General features: G+C 43.0%; 2 protein-coding genes across 6 annotated transcripts in view; one reads left to right on the top strand and one right to left on the bottom strand.

The window, feature by feature from the left end:
* Window positions 1–8,936, bottom strand: part of MIPOL1 (mirror-image polydactyly 1) — a 187,970-nt gene extending 179,034 nt beyond the window's left edge. Inside the window, exon 1 of one of the 2 annotated variants that reach the window (XM_083616858.1) lies at window positions 8,800–8,936. In XM_083616858.1, coding sequence (XP_083472984.1) covers window positions 8,800–8,820 — 21 coding nt within the window. In that variant the 5' untranslated portion in view covers window positions 8,821–8,936. Of the gene's footprint in view, window positions 1–7,830; window positions 8,030–8,799 lie in introns of those variants that run through there. The other variant, XM_083616859.1, reaches the window with a different exon arrangement.
* Window positions 8,937–13,521: 4,585 nt separating this feature from the next.
* The window catches only part of SLC25A21 (solute carrier family 25 member 21), a 274,572-nt gene continuing 264,085 nt past the window's right edge, over window positions 13,522–24,008 (top strand). For all 4 annotated transcript variants that reach the window (XM_083619563.1, XM_083619564.1, XM_083619562.1 and 1 more), the window contains exon 1: window positions 13,522–14,196. In XM_083619563.1, the coding sequence (XP_083475689.1) occupies window positions 14,130–14,196 (67 nt within the window). In that variant the 5' untranslated portion in view covers window positions 13,522–14,129. The remainder of the gene's footprint in view (window positions 14,197–24,008) is intronic.

The raw sequence follows: 24,008 nt of genomic DNA, 5'->3' as shown, positions 1-24,008 counted from the left end.
ATGACAGGGTGTCATCTATTTTAAACAGGATCTTTACTAGGATGTACTGAAAGAAATTTTTCCACTACCTTGAACCCTCTAAAGCTTTTTTCAGTAAAATCTTATTGGAGCTTATTCAGACAATAGGCTAGCTCCAACTGTTACTATTTAATTTTTTTAAAAAAGACACTATAATCTATTTTCAGTGCTAATAATTCAAATCTTGGGGGTGTGGGATAACCTGTGTTATTCTTCTATATCCATTCCACGAAAAAGTAACTCTAACTCTTGCTACAACTCATAACTCTGCAGTTTACTCCATTTCTTTCCTAAAGGGTCTCTCAAAGGGCACATGCTGAAGTTATAATAGCATATTCCATTCCTCATTAACTAGTAATAGGTAGTTTTAGTACCTATTTCCCTAGATGTTAATGAATAAAGCAGGGCTGGAGAACGTGGGGCTCTGGGTGTTGTCCGGCTCCCAACTCCTATCAGTCCCAGGCAACTCAGCCAATATTGTACCCCAGCAATGCCCGGAGGAGCTGCCTGGGCGGCTTTACTTACTGACATGAGCACCTGTTTTCTCCAATACATAATAAGAACTCATACACGCCAAATGCATTTGGATGAACTAAATATTAAGCAGTGTACTGTACCCAGCGTTGCAACCTGATTGAAGACAGTTTGAAAAACTAATCTATAAATTAAGTTTGCACATGATTAAAAATAGTATGTGACAAAAGCAGCACACATGTGCAGGATTCCTAGATGACAATAGTAATAATAATAATAATAATAATAATAATAATAATAATAATTTGTTTATATCCCACCCATCTGGCTGGGTCTTCCCAGCCACCCTGGGTGGCTTCAAACAAAGTATTAAAATACATGTGACATCACTATAGAAGATGTCTTCTTATGTGAGAAAAGGGAGGCTCTCTCCAGTAGTTCTTGCCCCCTGCAGGTTTTATAAGTACATGTAATGAAAAGGGCATGACCTGGGATAGCTCAGTTGGTAGAGCATGAGACTCTTAATCTCAGGGTTGTGGGTTTGAGCCCCACCTTGGGCAAAAAAATGCTGCATTGCAGGGGGTTGGGCTAGATGACCCTCGTAGTCCCTTCCAACTCTGCAATTCGATGATTTCAACTAAACCTTAAGAAAAACTTCCTTATAGTGTGAGCTGCTTATTAGTGGAAGAGACTGCCTTAGATGGTAGTGGAATAGTGGGAGTATTTTTGGAGTCCATTCTAACCCTTGATACCTACCAGAGCAGGTATGAGGAACCTATGGTTCTCCAACATGGCCAGCACTCAGGATGATGGAAGGTGCAGTCCAATATCCCGAGGGCCACAGGTTCCTCCTGCCTCATTTTCATGAACAGTTTGCTTTAAGTACTCTTAAAACCTCCCTATTAGTTGTGCAATACTGTACTACAGAGTTCAAATGAAAAAGAAAATCCATATGGCTAATCTCTGCAAGCCAATAATGTCCAAGTGAGAAGCTCAAATTTATTTCATCCATCAAAGACAACCCGAACAAGGAAAAAGGTACTATTTCAACAGAATTCTAAGTTGCTTTGTTCAATCACTTTGACAAATGTCAAAACATTACCTTTCCCTGCCTTGCATTTCACACTGTTCCTTGAAGCTTGAATGTGTTCGTTTATACTTGCATAAATATCAGTGCAGACTTCTGCAGATTCCTGTTCTGTATGCTGCACAATGACATGACTCAACCAAATCCATAACCTTTGAAAATAAACTTTACACCTTTCTTCTGGGGTATCAGATATAGCTCAGAAGCATAATTACACTACAATAGTGCTAGTCAAATCTAGGTCACCTAGACTGTGTGTGACAGACATGAATTACTGGAGTCTCAGCTCAAAGACGTTCCCTTTATGACATAGTTGCAGGTTTTTGAAGCTTCACTGCTAATAAGAAATTCCTTCCTCACTAAAGCAGTATTATTTTGGCACTGTCTTTGTAATATAGCACTTGATATAAAAAAGATGTCCCATATGTGAAGCAGCAAATTCCAACCCTGCCGGTTCAATGGTTAAATATAATTAATATGATTTCTAAAAACAGCATTGCAAACATAAGTAAATGTCACCAGTTGTACACTTTCATATGAAGGCCTAGAGAACGTCGCAAATTGGAAGTGTAGACGGGGAATTTCATGCACTTCTCAGTTAATACACATAGCCTCCAAGTGACTGCTGAAGCTACTGGACTGGATCCAGAAAAGAGCAACCAGAATCCTTCTTATGCTTTCTGCCTCTTCATCCCACTAGAACAGGGGTCAGAAAACCTTTTCAGCAGGGGGCCGGTCCACTGTCCCTCATATCTTGTGGGGGGCTGGACTATATTTTGGGGGGGTGGGGTTCGAAATGAACGAATTCCTATGCCCCACAAATAACCCAGAGGTGCATTTAAAATAAAAGCACACATTCTACTCATGTAAAAACACCAGGCAGGCCCCACAAATAACCCAGAGATGCATTTTAAATAAAAGGACACATTCTACTCATGTAAAAACACGCTGATTCCCGGACCATCCGTGGGCCGGATTGAGAAGGCGATTGGGCCTCATCCGGCCCCCAGGCCTTAGTTTGCCTACCCATGCACTAGAATTCTCTGTCGCTTGAAAAGCTACTTCTGAGATGGACAGACCCCCCTCACAGACTAGCATGGGATGGAGAGGGTGGTCAGTGGGCCAATAATTCAGAAGAATTTGGCAGTGAGGCCTTGTACAAGCAGAATTGCCTTTCCATGTATGCAAGTACCTAAAAAAAGCTGGCTAGATCAGGCCAAAGGCCCATCAAATACAACCAGTGCTATTTTGCTAGAAAAAGAGGTGTCAGAACTTAGCATGAGCATCTTGTTCTCTTAGAATGGCAATGGCACCAACCTGAGAGGTGCCAGAACTGAGTTCCAGCTGGAAAAAAAGCCCGGATTACAACACTTGTTTCCACAGCGGCCAACCACACCACTGAATAACAATAAAACCACACATTTTGTCAATTTATGCTGGCTCTCAAAACATCTCTTGGAGTCTATGCATATTGCTTGGCAATGCTTGAAATTCCCACTATTTTCCCTTTTTATGGGTACCCTCACTACTGGCATTCAGGTGCCAGGTGAAAATCTGGCTCTCGTTTCAGGACTTCGCACATTATCACCACAGTTATCAGAATTTGATCTTGTGTTATCTTTTATTGTATTTTCCCTAGAAATATATGATGCTGTATTGACTTTATTTAAACTTGCTCAGAGATCCTAGGATGCAGACCAGGAATAAGGTAAGTGCTCTTCATTCAGTTCACAATAAAGTGGTACCTCGGTTTAAGAACAGTTAGGTTTAAGAACGATTTGGTTTACAAACTCTGCAAAACCGGAAATAGTGTCTTGGTTTGAGAACTTTACCTCGGTCTAAGAATGGAATCGCCTCAGTTTAAGAACGGTTTTGGTTTAAGAACGGACTTCCGGAATGGATTAAGTTCGTAAGCAGAGGTACCACTGTACTGTATGACATACAATTTTGAAATATTAGGCTCAGATATCCCCACTTGTTCCAACAATATTCCTATGTCTTCATCCTCAACCTGTTAGCCTCCCAGATTTCAAAGGAATGTGCCTCAAGTATGTGATTCTAGACCTAAGAAAAGGTGATTAGATACACACTGTTGGCGCATAGCTCCATCTAGTGGCTACAAGTACTATAGCACCATCTTTCATTTTTTAAATAATAAACTTTTATTTTTTATGTGTTTCCATACACATGTCTGGTGAGTGCGTTTGTTTGTGTGTCCTATGTGTAGCGAATGTGGAGGTGTGGTCTGCTTGTGTGCTGTATGTCCTGGGGGGAGCACTTGTGCAAATATTGACTATGCTCACTTGGAGTGTGGCCCTCAAGTTGAAAAAAGCTACCCAACTTGTAATCAAACTTGGAGCCCCTGCCTCCCCACCGCCCTGATATTTTTTCTTTTATTTGATCTTTAAAAGCACATTTGGGATTTTGCCTCTTAAAAAATAAATAAATTCAAATGTCCAGATCAGCCACAACAATGTTTATTTGGTGAGTTTCAAAGCCATCTATTCAAATTCATATTAAAAAATGTTTCAGATGCATGAAGTGCAGCAAACAGTGTTTGTGTTTCTTTAGAATGCTATAATAATTTATAATATAAAGGTAAAGCGACCCCTGACCATTAGGTCCAGTCGTGGCCGACTCTGGGGTTGCAATATACTGTGCTATAAATTTCCACAGCATCTATCAAGAGTGGCTAGAACAAAAGTACCATCAAGTACAAAAAGTAACAATATTGGAATTTATTCCCATTTAATTCTCCCTTCCCATAAAGCCACAGAAATTTTAAACCAGAACAGTTAGACAAATTTCCCTGGTTATGGGGAAAATGAAAATAATAGTTTCGAGCTACTAGTGTCAGATCTTTGCAAGAACTCACTGCTCCATTTCTTCGTGTATTTGGCAGCTACCACTGCCAATATTTTAATCCAGATGGGAGGGGAAACAAACCATTATCTGGTGATTTGATACTCATAAGAATTCTGCTCCTTACCCAATTACTGATGGGTGGATGACTATGATGAGGATTCCAACTCTCTTTCTGTTCAAATTAAATTCACTTGGATTCCCAAACTCTCCTGGTTTTAAATCAAAGAAGGATGCAAGAGAGAGAACATTCACCCACCCCCAATTAACTAAAAATAAAATTAAGAATCCTGCAAATCTCTTGCTCGTGCATGTCTAACTGAAGGCCATAAAATGAAAGAGAAGGAATCATTTACCGTATTTTTCGCCCTATAGGACGCACCGGCCCATAGGATGCACCTAGTTTTTTGGGGAGGGGAATAAAGAAAAAAAAATTATTCCCCCCCCCCAGCCGCGGGAACTCCCGCAGGGCTCCCCAGGCTGCGGATAGCTTCCTGAAGCGCGGGGCGCTCTGCTTCAGGGCGCCCCATGCTCCGGGCAAGCAGGCTGCTATCCGCAGCCTAGGGAGCCCTGCAGGAACTCACGCGGGCTCCCCAGGCTTAAGGATAGCTTCCCGAAGCCTGGAGAGTGAGAGGGGTTGGTGCGCACCGACCCCTCTCGCTCTCCAAGCTTCAGCGAAAGCCTGCATTCGCCCCATAGGACGCACACACATTTCCCCTTCATTTTTGGAGGGGAAAAAGTGCGTCCTATAGGGCGAAAAATACGGTATTTACAGAATAGTTAAAGATGTGGAAGTGAGGAACAACATGGAAGATGAAGGCCTGTGAAAAACAAGCTTTTGACTTCTTGCACCTTCAAAATACAGTACTGAGCACAAATTGGAAGTGGAAGAAGGGTAGTTTCTTTCCTGGTTAGACATGCATGCAAAAAATGATTGGAGGAGGGTGTCATACATCATATGTTGTCTGTAGCACCTAATTCAGATTTTAAAGGATGCCAGCCTCACTTTGAGAACCATTCTTAGCAAAAATTATATAAAAATGTGCTTGTTAATTATTCTGAGTTTTCTTGTGCAAATCACTTTGAGAACTTCAGTTTAAATGTCTTTTTAGCTTGTAAAAGAAAAAACAAACTATTTTTTTAAACTTTCTATTTTGTAGCCTTGCCTGTAATGTAATATTTCTTTTGAACACACCAAGATTACAGAATGCAATTAGATACAAGTACAAGTTCAGAACGTGATTTTCAAACACCAGCTCAACCCAGACACCTGTTTTCAAGATGGCAAGGAGAAATGCACAACACAGTGAGGGCATCATCCCACACTATTTAATGGGGAGAAAGTAGGAGAAGGAAAGACAGAAAATACACTATTGTAGTGATCTACTTCAAGAAAGATCTCTGAAATACATTGATCTACTATCAGTACTTTGGAACTAGAGCAACTATTTCATCATTCCAGCAATATATAAGACAAGACAGAATCTCCCTCAAGAAGTTAAAATTGATCAGGCTAGCTGGTAACAGGATACATTTTTTCCCTATTCATCTATTTTATTATTATTTTCTTTAACAAAAGGACTCTGGTTTATCTTTCAGCCCCTACCCCTTCCCATTCGTCTAAGCTGTTTTCCTCTAAGGGGGCCTCTTTGAGCCCTTCTAATAATCTGATCAAAGTAACTCCTTCCATCTGGAAGTCTCTCAGATCCAGATCCAGTCTGACATGCAGGCCAGAATAAAAAGAAAAACAATCAAATTTAGCAGAATATATCACAATTCCAGAGAACGTAACAATCCAACATGTACACCAGTACAAGAGCAATAAAAACATAGTTTTTGCTGGAGAATGTGGACGTTCCATGCACACTATAGCCTCTCTATTTGTTATGGAAGCGTTTCAAATGGCCTCCCAGCTGGCTTTGAATAACCACATAACCAGTGTGCCATTTGAACTCTTGACAACTATCTGTGCCCAGGAATTATGTGCTGCCTGACCCCACTTCCTTGCTCCCAACATCCCACAGGATACTGTCAAAACTGACTGCAGATGACAAAGCTGTCTGCAAACGTGATATGAAGGCTGGTAACATTCACTTTGCCTTATGGGAATCCTTGCAGACAACCACAGTATCCATAGAAGTGCCCAGAGGATAAATTAGCACTGGGAGCAGTGCAGAGAGAAGAAACGCCATGATGCACCTGTAGTAACACAGCTGGATGCCTTCATCTGCCCCAACTGCAACAAAACATGTCTTTTTCATATCAATCTTTGCAGCCACAGGAGGCCCTGTTTTTCACCCCCGAAGGAACACTCTTCCATTGTCTCCTGAGACAGACGGGTGTCAACAAGTAACAGCTGAGTTTTTCAATCTATAAGACTTTCAAATGCCTGTGGTGGCCAATAAAGACCTCATGAAAAATAAAGTTATCAGTGACCACTGGTCATAATGGCTATATGCTACTACTTTAGAGACAGAACACTTCTGAATATCACTTGCTGTGGATCACATGCAGGAAAGAGCTATTTTGTGGGCTTCTCATAGGTATCTGGTTGGCTAATGTGAAAACACTATAGTGGACTCGATAGAGCTTTGTTCTGACCCAGCAGGGATCTTATTACTTTCTTACCAAGCAAACCAGAACAGCAGAATCACACTACTCCACCAAATTCATGATCTATTCCCACAAGCACTGAAGTGGGAGGAGGTAATTCAGATGCTGACACCAAGCCGAGTGTGAGGTGGGTAAGAGGAAGAAAGCACGATTTTACACGCTGACAGACCTATGGAACTCCAGTTCTCAAACTGTGAATTTAGAAGTCTGTGGTCAAGCTAGACTGGGAGCTGCATTAAATTTTCTTGTGCGGGTAAAAAGGTAATGTCCGAGTCTGTCCTGACAATTACTGTTCCACGAAGAATCAGACTTTGAAATATGTGCAGAGATGGAGAGAATGTCGCTACTTTCCTTTTAAACCACTTTGACTGCGCAGCCAAAGTGATATTTAAGCTGAGAACCCTTGAAAACTTACTCCAGACTTTAGAGTCTAAAAGAAACTCAGGTTACTATCAGCGTACTGTATTTCTCAGTGAGGGGGTAAGACTAACGGGGATCCACTTTTAATAGGATAAACGCCATGCAAGTCAAGCGGAGACTGCAGATTCCACTTTACTATTACATGTATTTTTATTATTAGGGACAGCGCAGGAGACAACACCCTGCACTCCCCCTTCTTTCTCCTCCTCCATTGCTCCCATCCTATGAGGCTCTTGCAAACAGCATCAGCCAATTTAAGCTGCGGGGCTTCCAAACAAGTGCCAAATAAGCAATCCTATAACTGCTGGAAGTAACAGAACACCAAGGATCCAGCCTCGGGGAAAGGCTGCCGTTACCTTTTATTTTATTTTATTTTCTCCAGCCGGTACCGCCCAGAGCTTGCCAAACACGCGCGAGGTTCAGAAGACACTCCTTCTGCGTGCAGGCGCCGCTCCCTCCAGCTGCTGCTGCTGCTGCCGCCGCCGCCGCCCAGCGCCGAGCCCTCAGGATCATAGACTCGCGCGACCCGCCCACTTCCGGAATCCTTTAGAAAGCAGAGCCCTCAAGGCGGAAGTGGAAAGGGAGGGGGCGGAGGACTCTCGGGATTGCGCGTCGCTGTGGTTGCAGGGCGACTCTTTCTCTGTCCCCGCAACAACCAAAGCAGGGCACCTTTTGCTGTGTTCTAATGCGGGTCTTTATTCGTTGGGGATTTATGTATAAGTTAAACAAGCTATAGTTTAGGGCCCCACTCTCTTGCGGCCCCCCAAAAAAATTTAAGGGGGAAAACCACTGGATGTACATTTCCAAAATATAAGGAAAACAACAACAAATAAAGTAAAACCTACATACAGCAACAGTGTTTTGTGTTGTGTAGGCTCCTATGATGTAAGTAATGGGCCCCGCCGGCTAGCCTGCTCCCTAAAATATCCCTGGTTTGCTCATTTCTATATACAGTGGTACCTCGGGTTACATACGCTTCAGATTACAGACTGCGCTAACCCAGAAATAGTACCTCAGGTTAAGAACTTTGCTTCAGGATGAGAACAGAAATCGTGCTCCAGCGGTGTGACGGCAGCAGGAGGCCCCATTAGCTAAAGTGGTGCTTCAGGTTAAGAACAGTTTCAGGTTAAGAATGGACCTCCGGAAGGAATTAAGTACTTAACCCAAGTTACCACGGTATAGGGTGCCTACATTCTGCATGTGCAAATGGCTTTATATACCTATTAGGTCCATAAACTACCATATAGCATATATTTAACACACACAAAAACAGTGACAATTTGTTGTTGACAAAGGACAGCTGGACATAGAAAGGGCCCCATTACCTTCAGTAGCTGGGGCCTCATCAAACATAAATCCGGCCCTGTGAAGTTTCCTTTCAGAAGCGTTTCTGCCCTTCCCAGTTTTATCCTAACAACAACCCTGTGAGGTGTGTTAGGCTGAGCTCCATATGCCGAACAGGGTAAGTGCTAGGCCACATTAGCCGCTTGTCCACTTGTGGATGTGGGTGTGCGCTCGGTGCAAGGATTTTAGGAATGTGCTAGCTGCCTCAATCTCCCAGGGTGACTGCTCCTCTGTTGCCATGGAGAATAAAGGAGAAGGAAACTGAACTGGCATGCTAGGTTTAAAAAAATAAATAAAAATCTTTAAACACTCTTCTTTAGCTAAGAAAAAACTCTCACGTTTTCCACAGTATTTTTTTCCTCCCCATTTCCTCAGTTAAAAAGAGCAAAAGCCCCTTTCTTTGTTGCTCCCTTTTGTAGCTTAAACTTGAGTTTCTCCGTTGTTTTCTATGGGCAGCTTACACTTCCACCCGACAGGAGCCAGGGAAAGAAACTGGGAAGCTCTGTGTCCCAGCAGCAGACTCGTTACTCTACAGTTCCTATCTCTATGCTCAGACCTGCACAATAAAATCTCACAGGGTGAACCAACGAGCAGAAAGGCTAACAACGATGGGGCCTTGGTTGCTGTGAGTGGGTGGGACGCTGTTATGTACTGAGTTGAATAGGATCCAAACTGCAGCAGTCGGATTGGTCCTAGAACAATAGGATTCAGACTGCAGCAGTCGGATTGGTCCTAGAACAATGCAGCAGTATGATTGGTCGGCAGGAGCCACCCAATCCAGCTCCAGATAGAAGTGAATCCACAACCTGATTGGCCTACAGGAGAATTCCGGAATTAGCCAATCACGTGCAGCCCATTGTGTAAATAATGTATATAAAGCTGATACTTTGAAGGGACTTTCATTCCCTCCTCACCACTATGAGTTGAATAAAGAGCATGAAATCCACTCTCGACTCCAAGTTTATTTCAGACGCCTTGAAATATTTCAGGAAAGGGGAAGTTTTGGCACTGATTTGAAGGAAACTTGGGGTATGTGGAGCAGGTTTAGCTTCTGATAGAGAAAGAAGGGGGCTTATTTGTTTAATAAAGCACACTAGGGCAAGAGGAGTGCAGAAATTCATGTTCTGGAGGCTTTCAGCCTGCGGTGAATGGTTTTGTTCAGCACCATGTGCAAGGCAGGATTTGGGCTTTTTGTCATGAGATTCAAATCATGAACCGCATGAAAAAATGATAAGGAAGCGGGTGTTTTAAATTGGAAATCAAATATTATGCCAAGGAACTTAAAATGGCTTGGAGGGGAAAGGGAATATAATTGATTTGGTATATTTATCAGAAGAATGGGCAATATGCTGGAATGGATTGACAGTTTTATGCTGGCTTTCAGTGTTTTAGTTGCTGCAGTTTCAGTAAATAGATTGAAATACACATTTAACTGACTTTTTAAAGTCATCTTGGGAAGGTTTTTCTCCAGAAGGTAGAGTACAAATAAATAAATTAAATAAACCATAAATATATTCAACTAAGTTTTGCTCCCAGTTGTTTGTTGTTGTTTAGTCGTGTCCGACTCTTCGTGACCCCATGGACCAGAGCACGCTAGGCACTCCTGTCTTCTACTGCCTCCCGCAGTTTGGTCAAACTCATGCTGGTAGCTTTGAGAACACTGTCCAACCATCTCGTCCTCTGTCGTCCCCTTCTCCTTGTGCCCTCAATCTTTCTTTTCCAGGGAGTCTTCTCTTCTCATGAGGTGGCCAAAGTATTGGAGCCTTAGCTTCACGATCTTCCAGTGACCACTCAGGGCTGATTTCCCAGTTGTTTAGTAGTTGGCAAAGCAAGATTTTATTACGAAAATAATTTTTTTTCTGCAGAGTTAGTCACTCCCAGTTACTATTGAGCCCAAATCTGATAAGACTCAAATAGGCACATAAATTCCAACTCAGCAACTTCACTTTGAAGTTTCCCTTTGAATTTTTGTTCTTGTCGAAGTACGGGAAACTTGAAAGTCCTACCGGATGCCCAAGGAGACGATTAAGTGTCAACAATTATTGTAACCTATCCTGGAACCATTTTGTTGAGGGTGGGCTTTAAATCTAGTAACAGGGTGGCATTTTACTCACTGAAGTAGACCCACTGAAGTTAATGGGCCTAACTTAGTCATGTTCATGAATTTCAATGGGTTTACTCTGAGTAAAACTTAAATGCTGCCCTGAGTCTGTCTAGATTGCCCTGGTGGATGACATGGGGAGTGCAAACTTCTTACTTGATATCTCAATATCAATTTGATACAACTGACCATGTTATCCTCCTGGATTGACTGTGGAATGGGTATCAGAGGCACTGTATTACAATGGTTCCTATCCTACCTGCAATGAGGGAGAGATCTTCAACCCCAGTAGGAGCATGACATTTCCCCACTAGAGATACTTCCCCTCCCCTAACACCACGCTGTATACTGTCTTGTTATATTGTATGAATTGGCCAAGGCCAAATTAAAGTGGTTGGGGGATCTGGTGTAGTTGCCAAAATAGGGTCCCCTTCTCCTCAAAAGGAATGCATGAAATAAGGTAATGGAATATACCGTATTTTTTGCTCTATAAGACTCACTTTTTCCCTCCTAAAAAGTAAGGGGGAATGTGTGTGCGTCTTATGGAGCGAATGCAGGCTGCACAGCTATCCCAGAAGCCAGAACAGCAAGAGGGATTGCTGCTTTCACTGCGAAGCGATCCCTCTTGCTGTTCTGGCTTCTGGAATTCAGAATATTTTTTTTCTTATTTTCCTCCTCCAAAGACTAGGTGCATCTTGTCGTCTGGTGCGTCTCATAGAGCGAAAAATACGGTACATGTTGAGGTATCTTAAAGACCTTTTTGATGGCATGCATCTACCTCGGGAGACAATGGAGGAGTGCACCTTTGGGTGGCAAGTCAAACTATTCGAAGGTTACAGCGCCTGTGGTGGGTGTAGAGACCAATACGGGATAAACAGGGTTTGTTGAAGCTGGAGAAGAAGAAAGTGCCAGGTTGTGCTGCTGCAAATGTCTTTCCACCTCTGGTCGTGGCAAGGTTGATGTTGCCAGCATTTGTTTCCAGACATCTTTCTAATGCAGGGCCTGGTGCCTGAAGCCAGCTCCCTTCAGAGCACAAATTGAGTATTACATAAGCTGTCATGGACTGTATGTGCAACTATTTAACTGATGTTTTTCAGTTACAGTAATTTTTTTGTCTTCAGGTGACACAGTTACTGAAAAGTTTAATCTCCTGAGTGGTTTTTCTTTGACAGCCACTTCTGCTGAATCTTTATGGGCGCAGATGGCTAGAGCTTTAAGCTATCCCCCCCCCCCCTTTATGCCAACTTTGTGGTTAAGATATATCTAGCATCATTTATCCCAGTTGATACCTGTTTTGGATTTAAATCGATTTTATGTATCTGCTGCTGTTATTTTAAACTGCTGTTTATATTCATAATTGTTTTTTTAGACTGGATTTATATATGTAACTGTTATATATGTTACACAGAAATTTCTATGTAAATATAAAATATCCATGATACTACATTGGCTTTTGTTTATTCCATTTTAATCCATTTCCAGTTTGCTTAGACTGCATACATCATTTGGGCCCAGGGGACATTTGATCCTCACAACGCTGTGAGGTAGTTTAAGATAAGATATAGTGAGTCTCCAAGTGTACTTAAGGGCTGACTGTCTCCATGTCACACTGGCTATGCCTACAGAATGTTAGATTTATTTATTAAAATTTATACATTGCTTGATTGTAAAAACAAACAAACAAACCCTCAAAGCAGTTAATGATAATGTTGCCAGATTTGCAAGTGTCCTCATGCATGCACAAGACCTTTGCATTCTCACTCTGCTGTTGATTATTTATCAAAGTTTGACCTCACCTCCTTGTTATGAAAGCAGTCTGGAAGCAATTCCTAATGGGGCCAACTAGCAGAGCTAATCCTACCGTCAGGGAGTGTGAGGCAACAACTTTGGGTAGCTGATTTTCATTGCTCATGAAAGGGCAGAAAATTATTATTATTGTGCTTTTTTTACTGCAGGGAAGAGGGACAGGCATCTTTGCCATTTTCTCCCTCCTCTCCTAAAACAACTGAACCAGCCATGGGTACTCTGTCATTTGACAAGTGTCAGGGTGCAATTTCTTACTCCACATCAGGCAGCAAAGTTACCGGTATCTTAGCCCATCTGGTCTGAAGCAAGAATAGGAGAGCGTACTGGTGGGGTGCGGGCGTGTTTTCTCTGTTTTGTAGCATTTCCCAAAGAACTGACTGTACAAACTCTTTCTTGGGGGTGCGGTGGGGTAGGGGGAGAGAAGACAGCTGACAAATGGGGAGTCCGTTTCTCAAAAACAAGTTGAGCGTGCAGGGCCGGATTTAGGTTTGATGAGGCCCTAAGCTACTAAAGGTATAATGCCCAGCTGTCCTTTGTCAACAACAAACGGTCACTGTTTTTTGTGTTGAATATATGCTATATGGTAATTTATGGACCTAATAAGTATCTAAAGCTATTTGCATAAAAAAATATGTATCACATCATAGGAGCCTACACAACACAAAACATTGTTGCTGTTTGTGGGTTTTATTTTATTTGTTTTTTATCTTATATTTTGGAAATGTACAACCAGGTGTTTTTTCCCTTTAATTTTTTTTTTGGGGGGGGGCCCAAGAGAGTGGGGCTCTTAAGTTATAGCTTGTTTAGCTTATATGTAAATCCGGCACTGTGAGCGCAGTAGACACCCGGCGGTATTTTCTTGCTAGCCGAAGCGAGAAGGGAACTTATAGGGGATCGTCTTCTATTCTCGCGCCCCAACTTCCTAAACGAAACCGGAGTCCTTTTAGACATTCTAGAAGGGCTAAGCCCGGCATTCACCGAACCGGGTCTGCCACATTTGTCTCCTCCTTGCGCAGCAGAGGCTCCAGCCCCTGGGCTGGCTCTGGCTCGGGTCCCAGTCGTGTGGTCTAAAGGTTACAGCGCCGAGCGCCCCCGGCCAACTTCGTGGGGGTGGGAGGGCAGAGAGAGAGAGAGAAAGCGGGCGCTTCTTGCCAAGGCTCCGATCCGCCTGCTCCTCACTCCCCTCCCTCTCCTTTTCCCGCCCCGTCGCTATTTCCGAGCCCAGGGGAAGACGCCTTGCCTCCCCTCCCGCCGCCACCCAAAAGGAGGGGTTCCGACCTCCCCGGCGGCGCAACCTCGGACGCGCTCCCAAGACAGTCGCGGGGCCGCTCCTCCTCCTCCTGCAGCGCGACACCGGCGCAGCTCCACGCGGTTTCCCACCCACTTCCACGCGCGCTGGTGACCATGACGGGGAAAGCCAGGGGCTTTGGGCGCGAAGCGGCCCACCAGATCCTGGCCGGAGGCTCCGCGGGTAAGTCGGCGGCGACTCCGGGAACGCACCCTTTGCGCGCGGGCGCGCTCTTGCCCTCCTCAGTTACTGAAGCCTCTTGGAGAGGTTTGGGCTCCAGCGCGGCGGCCTGCTGCTTTTTCAACCGCTGCAAAGCTTGCCCGGGTGCCGGAATCCTCCCCCTTTCCCGCTCCAGCTCCTCGGTTTGCATTCGCGTGCGCCGAGCTAGGCCCGCCTCCTTCAAGCCCCATAGGCTCCTCTGGCCGGACTTCTCCGCCCTCCTCACGTTGCGTAAAGGGAAGTGCCGGGTTCTGGGCGCCGCCTCCGCTTGCGATTCCTTCCTGAATGGGCTCCTCTGTGGGCTTGAAAGGAAGGGGGAGCTGATGTACCAAGAAGGGCTGTTTGCTTCTGGAGTGAAATAGATAAACGTGTGTTGGTGTGTGTACGATGCGATATGGCAGGCACGTCCAACTCCCAAGGACTGCCATCTACTCCCAGTATAAAAAGCTGGCAGTGATCTACCCATTGACATTAGAGGGAGGAGGAGCCACAGTTGTTAAGGTTTTTTTTAGGGAAGATTGATCAGAGTTGTTGACCTTTTTGCGGGGAGGACTGACCAGAGTTGTTGAGCTTTGGGGGGCGGAGGCAGAGCAGAGCAGAGTGGTTGAACTTTTGGGGGGCAAATGCCATACATGACAAACATTCATTCCCTGTTATTTAAATCCCATGATCGATAAGAGTTCTGCGATCGACCGTGATCTACCAGGAGCACCCATGGATCTTCCTGTCGATAGCAGTAGACCAGTTGAACATGTATGTAGGATATATACATATATACATATATGTATGCATTTATGTATATATATGTATTTATAGGACCAGGCAGACGGTTTCTAAAGCATTAAGTGGCACTTCCTAGATTCTTCTCTGAAAGGATTTACTAAGTTGTTTCTGACAGTGACTGGAGAAATTGAGATGTGAAACCGTTAAGGTGAAACTTGTTGTATGGGAAATCCATCCGGAAGACAACATGTATATCACGGAGTTAGTGATCTAACATGGTTACCCTTCCTGCCTCTGTTCCTTCCCCCTCCCTCCCCCTCCTTAAGTTTTTGATGGTTTGAGACCAGTTTTTGATATCCTAATCAGCTGGGAGGAGGTGAAGCCCCTCACACAGTTGCCTTAGTCTGGTAGGATAGTGCTGGAAACCTACTTTGATGTTGGAAATTATTGTGGGAGAGCAAGGCATCGGGAGGAGGTGGCAATCTATAAAATCGGATGGTTTGGGCAGAAGTTTTGAGAAACTAGTGCAGGGACTGATCAGCCGCAGGGCTGTACAAACTGAGGCGACTGGAGGGCTTCCAAGTGGCAGATAAAAGTGCATGCTTGGTATGTATATGTTGCTTGCTGTTTAGAAATAAAGTCTTCTTCTTCTCCTCAATCACTTGTGTTTTGTATTGCTTCTGAATTTCCTTTTAAAACAACTACCTTGTGTTTGGCAAGACATTTGTGGACTTCCTCCACCTTCCTTAGCTGCTCTGATGTGAGTCCAAGCCATGTAGTTTCAGAGCATTGGGGAATTCACATTCAGAAGACAGGTATTTGCTGTAGTGTTGGTTTGATCCTCCAGGTTAAAGTCAGATCTCTCTTTTTTTTAAAAAAATAATTTTTATTAACCGACCAATCAAATCAAATCACATCACATAAATTCCGAATTACAAAGCCGAATTTTAAATTTTTGTTGAGGGGACCCATATTTCAAGTTCCGAAGGGGGATTCCGATCATCTTCTTGCTACTGCGTTAATATCCAAATCAGTCCAAATAAAGTTCATAATTCTATCCAGTCTTATCTTGCTGTTTCCACATCTCATCTTGTTCATACATTTTTTCTTTTTTCCTTATGATCTCTTCTGGTAATCTCCTTAAGCAGATAAACACCAATTGTAATCCTGTGTGAATTTTTCCGTTCGTCCAATCCTCATATCGAGATGGTTTCCATATATCATCACTTTCATAAATAACATTGCTCTTTCCATCATTTATCTCACAAACTGTCATTCTTGAGTCCCTCTGAGGAGTCTCACACACAATATAAAAGCAGCTCTCTTCCTCCTCCCAGACCCAAGTCCTCCGACAGAGCTTGCCAACATGGCGACGGTATTTTTAACTGCGTCATTCCAAAGTTCTTATGCATTCCACGATCTTCTTAAAACATGCTTTGGTTAGAAAATTTATCTCCACACAGTCTTAAATCCACAACTTAAGTCATTAAAACGACATTTCTGACTTGTGAGGGGGGTGGGATTCTTGTTTAATCACATAGAGGAAAGAAAGGAAAGTTTTTTCCCCCTTCCCCATCAAGTCCCTTTGCCATACTGAGTCTTGGCGTATCTTCTCATGATTTATTCTTGTTCCTCCGACTCGTCTTGTTTCTCAGAGATCTCTTCAGTTAGCAGTCTTTACTCCCCCTCCTTCCTTGAAATATGTGCATTCGCTTCCTCCTAATTGATTCTTTTGAAGTTCTTGCATCTAGTGGCGCGGATCAGAGACAGTGTCCAGGAGCGCCGAGATCCCACAGGAGGGCATTCTACCTAGTGCCCCCATCCCCACAAATTCGGGGGTGGTATAGGGCACAGCAGGCAAGGGCAGCCCCCCCCACAACCTTGGGGGGGGGGTAGGGAGGCTATTTACTCCCATCACAGCCTCCTAATTACTTCGTGTGGGTCGGAGAAATGTTATTGTCAGCCATCTTCTGATGTGCCCCTAGAGCCCCCTCTGAAGTCAGATCTCTATATCAACATTTTTTTTCTTGTTTGGATTAAATGGCATCTCTGTTAATTGATAAATTACAGGGACTGTATTTATCTGAATTGGTTGTTAGGATTTTTTGGGTGGTCAAGTTGTGAATTTATGGTTCCTAAAAGATGTGGGTTTTATTCACATATTAAATAATAATAATCCCAGGCTTTTGCCCCCAGTTGTGTAAATTACGTTTGTGGTAAACCTTCGCCTCCAGCCGCCTGCCCCTCCCTCACCTGTCTTTGCTCTCCGGCCAGTCCAGGCTTCTTGAGCAGGGCTGGTAGGCGTGGTTACATTTTACAGAACCAAGACCAAATAAACCCGGTAGGGCTGCCACCACTCCCTCTGTTCCCGGGGACCCAGAACCACAACCCAGGGAGTAGGCTGTGACCCGTTATCACTGGCTATCCCCACTCTACAAGTTGTATCCACAAACTTGCAGACAGAAATTCTACGGTAGAGCAAACAGTTTCTTCTTTAAAAATTTATTTTAAAAGAACAACAGAAAAACATGCTAAAATAGCAGGCACTTCTTTGGCAAGTTACAAGTAAGAAAAATAAAGACATTGTAGAATCTAACTGACTTACATACTCACAACTAAGAGATAGATAGAATAGTTGGAGTCCTTCCAAAGTCCGCATTCAAAGTCTTTTCCGATTCTCCATTACAAAGGATGAAAGGACGGCTACTAGGTGGAACATCAGCAGCCAGGCGGATTGCAGAGCGCGCCTTCTCAGCCATTTCCAAGGCCTTTTATCCCCAATTTCCAAGTAGCGTCGGAACCCCACAACCAATCATAACTCCTGATTATTTTTTTGAATTCGCCAATGACGAGCTTGTGGACTAATCAATCTAACCCCTGGCAGCTGGACTCATTAAGAACCCAGAGCCCAAATCAAAGGGTCCCTCCCTTTCCGTGAAACTTATGTAGATTCACATTCTCAGGCAATCAAGGCCAGATAACATCACTGAGGGAATGCACTTAACTTCGGACCCAGGTGTCAAAGCTTTCATTAAATCAAGGGGTTTCCTTTCCCATAGTAAATCTCTCACACTCTGGGAGCCTGCTAGTCTGAGGTTAAAGGGACAGAACTTATATCCCATGATCCTTGTGGCTAGCTGGTTACCCACAAGGCCTCACTCTTGTTGCTTGACCAAGGAATAGCTTTCAACTAAACCTAACTTTACTACAACGTTGTAGGCCTGCAAGTCACGAGTGTTACAATAAAGCTCTAGTAGGTGTTGCTGCTAGGTCGGCAGGAGCATGGACTGAGCAACGGGAGTTTGAAAGCACGTCAAAGTGCAAGTAGATAAATAGGTACTGCTCCGGTGGAAAGGTCAACGGCGTTTTCATGCGCTGCTCTGGTTTGCCAGAAGCGGCTTAGTCATGCTATACAGAAGCTGTATGCTGGCTCCCTCGGCCAGTAAAGCGAGATGAGTGCTGCAACCCCAGAGTCGTCCGCGACTGGACCTAACGGTCAGGGATCCCTTTACCTTTACGTGTTGCTGCTATTATTGTTAATTTATTACCCACTCTTCATCCTAAGGTCCCAGGCTGAGTGACAACAATTTTAAAAACAACTTAATCACCAATATAAGGTGAACCCTAAAAACACACACCTCTGGTGTCAGCGCAAAGACTACCATTCTGAGGATACTTAAACCTATGAAAATTCCATTAATATTAATTAGGGCTTGTTCTGAGTAAACATGGTTAAGTGGACTATAACAAAGTTAATACATGTATTAATATATCTGGGGTCATGGACAAGAAGTGGCCTTGGATGCAGATAAACATTCCCATTTACATCAGAAGGTGTATTCAGGCAGTTCAATGAGATTCAGAAGCACATTACAATGTAAATGAATATTTGCATGCAGATGTGCTGTTATCAGTATCGTGCCCAGGAGGCCCCTTACACATGCAGAACTCTTTTCTTTTGCAGGCTGATTAGGTTAGGCTTGGGCCTTGTGTAAAAGACCTGAGGTTGAACAGACGACCCTTTGGATACCAGCAAGACTGAAACAAGCTGCAAAGATCTGAAAGCCAGAAACAGTGTTTTAATTGCTTGAAAACATTCAGCCCAACTAACAGTTCCGTATAATTTGAGGCCTTTTATTTGTATTGTGAACTCTGGTTGGCCTGCCCTATTTACTGCTCTTCTGAACTTAGTTCTAGTGGGCCAATGCTACAATCTATTTTCTGATCTTCAGAGATGTTTGAACTTCCCTGTTTTGCACACCATCATAGTTATTGGTATATGTGTGTGCTGCATATATGTATCATACCCAACATACACTCAATTCATTGTGAACTCTTTGAGGTTTTAAGTTAAAACCTAAATGAAACTGGAAACCAAGGGGTAGGATTTACTCTTTGGCTCTCCATTTTACCCTTTTTAGGAGCACAATGATGTGTTTGTTTTTAATTAATTAGAATGAAGACAAGGACGCCCTTCTGCTCATTCACAGAGAGAGGACATTCAGGAACAGACAGATTGCCAAATAGCACAGCAGGCAGCAAATTGGAGTCTTTTGGGGCAGTTATTATTGACCACAAAACTAGCAAGTAATATGATGCTTATCTTGTAGCATTTCTCTTTCTATAAATAAGAACATAAGATCAGGCCAATGGGCCATCTAGGCCAGCATGCTGTTCTCATGGTGGCCAGTCAGATACAAGCAAGACCTGAGCCACAAGAACACTCTCCCCTCCTGTAGTTTCCAGCAACTAGTATTCAGAAGTATACTGACTCCAACTGTGGAGGCCCAGCATAGCTGTTATGGCTGGTAGCCATTGATTGCCTTATTCTTCACAAATTTGCCCAGTCCTCTTCCACAGACATCTAAGTTAGTGGCTGTCACTGATGGATTCTTATTTTGTGACTGCTAAGTCTTTGGTGACGTATGTGTTTGAAAGCTTTTTGCAAGTCCTAGTATGCTATGCCAGCCGGACCCACCTCTATATCCTTGTTGACACTCTCAAAGAACTCTTTTAAAATATTTGTTTATTGATTTTTTAGAATCCAGCAGCAAAACAAATCAATAGGGTATACAAATAAATCAAAGGAAAACAAAAGGCCATAACTGTGACTGAGTGAAGTACAGGGAACCCCTGTTTTGTGCAGGGGTTGCGTTCCAGGTCATCATGTTTATACCCCGATATGGGGTCTTCCCGGTCTGAAAACAGCCTGCGCATGTACTGCCACACATTCTTTGAACGCGCGCAAGTTGCCTGTACTGTACATAGTTTGTTTACATCATTTTCTTCATCTGCAGTATGAAGATATAAATATGGAACTCTAATAGGGCTGTGATACACGACTTGCACTTGCATAAGCCATGCCAACTCTGTTTGTTTTCTTTATCTTTAGCAATACTTTCCACCAGTTTTCCTGAGACAGGTTTTAAGCTAACCAGCCTGTAATTTCCAGGATCTCCCTGGATTCCCCCACCCCTTTTAAAAAGTTGTTACATTGCCTACTTTCTGGTTCTCTGGTATGGAGCCTGATCTGAGGAGCAAGTTACATATTTTTGTTAGTAAGTAAACTATTTCGCACTTGAGGTTTTTTTAAAGAAGACTCCGGTGAATGCCTTCTTTACTTGACAATTTGTCAGTTTTATATTTTGTCTATTTGGCCTAGATTTCACCACCACTTTCTGCCTCAGTTCCTCTGACTCACTTCCTGCAAAAGTTGGTTCAGGCCCTGGGATCTGTGCTATATCCTCCATTGTGAAGGTGAATGCAAATCATTCATTCAGTTTCTCTGCAATCTCTTTATTCTCCTTCAGCGTTTGTTTTTACTCCTGTCCACTAGGGGCCCAACAGCCTCTCTGGATTCTCTCTGGCTACTAATGTATTTACAGTGGTACCTCGGGTTAAGAATTCGTTCTGGTGGTCTGTTCTTAACCTGAAACTGTTCTTAACCTGAGGTACCACTTTAGCCAGTGGGGCCTCCCGCTGCCACCACACGGTTTCTGTTCTCATCCTGAAGCAAAGTTCTTAACCCAAGGTGCTATTTCTGGGTTAGCGGAGCCTGTAACCTGAAGCGTCTGTAACCTGAGGTACCACTGTACTGCAATGTGTCCATGAGTGCACATAACTGAGAGAAAGCCTATATAGTGGCTGGAACCTAAGAATTGGGAAGTCCAGTGATGTCTCAGTGGTACTAAGTTGGGCAAAGAAGCAAGTTCTCCTCAAAGCACCAGCCCCTAGGCTGTTCCAGCAGTTCCAACTGCTACAATGCCCAGGTTAGGTGGTTAGAAATGATCTTGCGATTCAGTTCTTCACACAGACATGTGGGTGGATGACAGTGAGAATGCTCACAAGGAGGAGATATTGGGTGGAATTGCCTTCCCTTGCTAATGTCAGCTGTGGCTCATTTTGACTGTCATTATGCAATTTATCCAATTTACTTCATCGCATTGCAGTATTCGATCTCTGAGTGAGTAGGAAGGATGAGAAGATCACTTGCACAATGTTGAATTTCATCCTTGGTGTAAGAAGTGCTGGAAATGTAAAGAAAAGGATGGTACATTTTTTCATATGTGGTGGGAATGTAAGAAAGTGAAAAGCTTCTGGGAGTTGATATATAATGAGCTGAAAAAAATGTTGAAATATACATTTGTTAAGAAACCAGAGGCCTTTCTCTTAGGAATTGTTGGTAATGAAATAAATAGAAAGGATTATAAAATTTTCCAATATGCAGTGACAGCGGCAAGAATATTACTGGCCCAGAATTGGAAACAAGAACAAATACCAACGTTGGAGGAATGGAGAACGAAGCTGATGGACTATGCAGAACTTGACAAACTGACTGGGAAGATCAGATACCAACGAGATCAAAGATTCATCGAGGACTGGAAAAAATTAGCAGATTATTGGGAATGTATAAGTGATAACGAAATAACGTTAGTGGCATTTAAAGAAGCTCTGTAACAGAACAAGAAATATTGCAAAAAAGCAAAATATAAGAGGGGGGGTAAGCATAAAGGTAATATTAAAATTTGGAAATGTGTATTTAAAAAATTAGAATTTGAATGATTGGCAGAGAAGCTGAAGGAAGTCAAAAAATTGGAAAATTTATTGTAAACTGTTAATGTGGCACGAATGTATGGAAAATTAATAAAATATATTTTAAAAAAAAAGAATTTCATCCTTGGTGATAAATGTTAACTCTATGGCAACATTAGAAACTATACAATTTGTCATGTTTTGTGTGAAATATTATGGCACCAGGTAGGCAGAAATATATTTTGACCACTGATTAACTATTAACTAAACCTATCAAATACATCTGTGCCAGTCTGCATGAATAAGTCTTTAGATGCCTGGATAGATAGACAGACAGACAGACAGATAGATAGATATATTATTTAGCAGAGACCATGGTCAATAATCAGTTTAGCTCTATTAGCAGTACAGAAATTTCTTTTTTAATAGTAGACTGCAATCTTCTATCTATCCGCTGTTCCAAGCCAAAATCAATAGGACTGACTTCCATAGAGTAGCATTGCATAGAGTAGCACTGTTAGCCGCTTAAGGGAATTGGTTGTGCCTGCACAGATCTGCTGTGCTCCTCGTCAACCCCCCCCCCCCAAAACCCAGTAAGAAGGTTGCTTTGTCATATATGTGCTAAATTGGCCACTGGATGGCAGTATAATGCTGCTTTAATATATTTTAAAAACTGATAAAAGAACAAAACATGTCTAAACGTGCTGTATTTACAGGTGAGCATCAGATTTATGTAGCATGGATGGGGAAAGCATTTAGTAGAGAACATGAAATACCATATTTACTGAGAAGAAGCTATGTTTATTTTCTTTAGAAAAGCCAACTACAGTTCTACCTACCCCCATTCAGTCAATACAGTGGTACCTCGGCTTACAAACTTAATTCGTTCCGGAGGTCCGTTCTTAACCTGAAACCATTCTTAACCTGAGGTACCACTTTAGCTAATGGGGCCTCCTGCTGCCACTGTCACGTGATTTCTGTTCTCATCCTGAGGTAAAGTACTTAACCTGAGGTACTACTTCTAGGTTAGCAGAGTTTGTAACCCGAAGTGTTTGTAACTTGAGGTACCACTGTATAGTTCTCCAAGGCAGCTCACTTACAGTAATTAAAAATAGCCATTTTGATAAAACAACACAAAATTAAAATTGACAATTTACCAAAAAAATGTCGCTGACAACAGCAATACATTCTGCATAAGATTTTCACAATTTTTATGTTGCCAAAGCTGAGGTGTGAATAATTGTCATCTAGAAAGTTATGCCATAGGTTCTTGACAGATGAGAAGAAGTGGGGGAGCAGCTTGATGTATATCTTGAAAATGGATTGTACCTTTGGTTCTGTATAAGCCGTGATGTAAGGATAAGAGAGTCCCAATTCCATCTGCCAGTTCCTATACCTTTTACCTTTGCTGTGTGCCTTGAACTGCAATGCTCATGTTTCCCGGCAGAAAATACTGCAAGTGGTGTCCCTTTGCAGCCAACAAGGAGATGTAAATGTTGCTGCTAGCATCATTTCCCGGGGTGGGGGTGGGATTGTAGTTTGACATTTCTTTTCCTCACCCCCCACCCTCAGTGGGAAAACAGTGCTGCCAGCTTCACTGCCAACATCTTTTCACATTTGTAGGAGGAGTCGTCCCCCCCAGCTTCTTTCATCTTTGAAAGAGCCCTCCACTGCCCTGCTATTCCAACCCTGTTCCCTAAAGTGACCCCCCTCCATGGGTGAAGAGGTTCAGTGTCCACAGCCCAGAGACTCATTAGGATGGCCTCATCAGAAGATCTTAACACGCTAGCAAGTTCATGTAGAAGCAGGTAGCCCTTCATATAACTTACCCATATTCAGTCAAATGTGCCCAGGAAATGCATTTGTATAAGCATTGTTCTGCAACACCTGAATGGATAGTGAAATTTTAGATAGAAAATTTAGTGTTCTATTGGTGAGAGTATTCTCTCTCTCTCTCTCTCTCTCTCTGTGTGTGTGTGTACATTTTCAATAATTTCCAAACTTATTTGGCAAGTTCATTT

The sequence above is a fragment of the Podarcis filfolensis genome (assembly GCF_964270895.1).
Source record: "Podarcis filfolensis genome assembly, chromosome: 1".
In the NCBI taxonomy this organism is placed as follows: domain Eukaryota; kingdom Metazoa; phylum Chordata; class Lepidosauria; order Squamata; family Lacertidae; genus Podarcis; species Podarcis filfolensis.
Note: the sequence above shows the minus strand (reverse complement) of the source record. Positions and strands in the feature narration are given on the sequence as shown.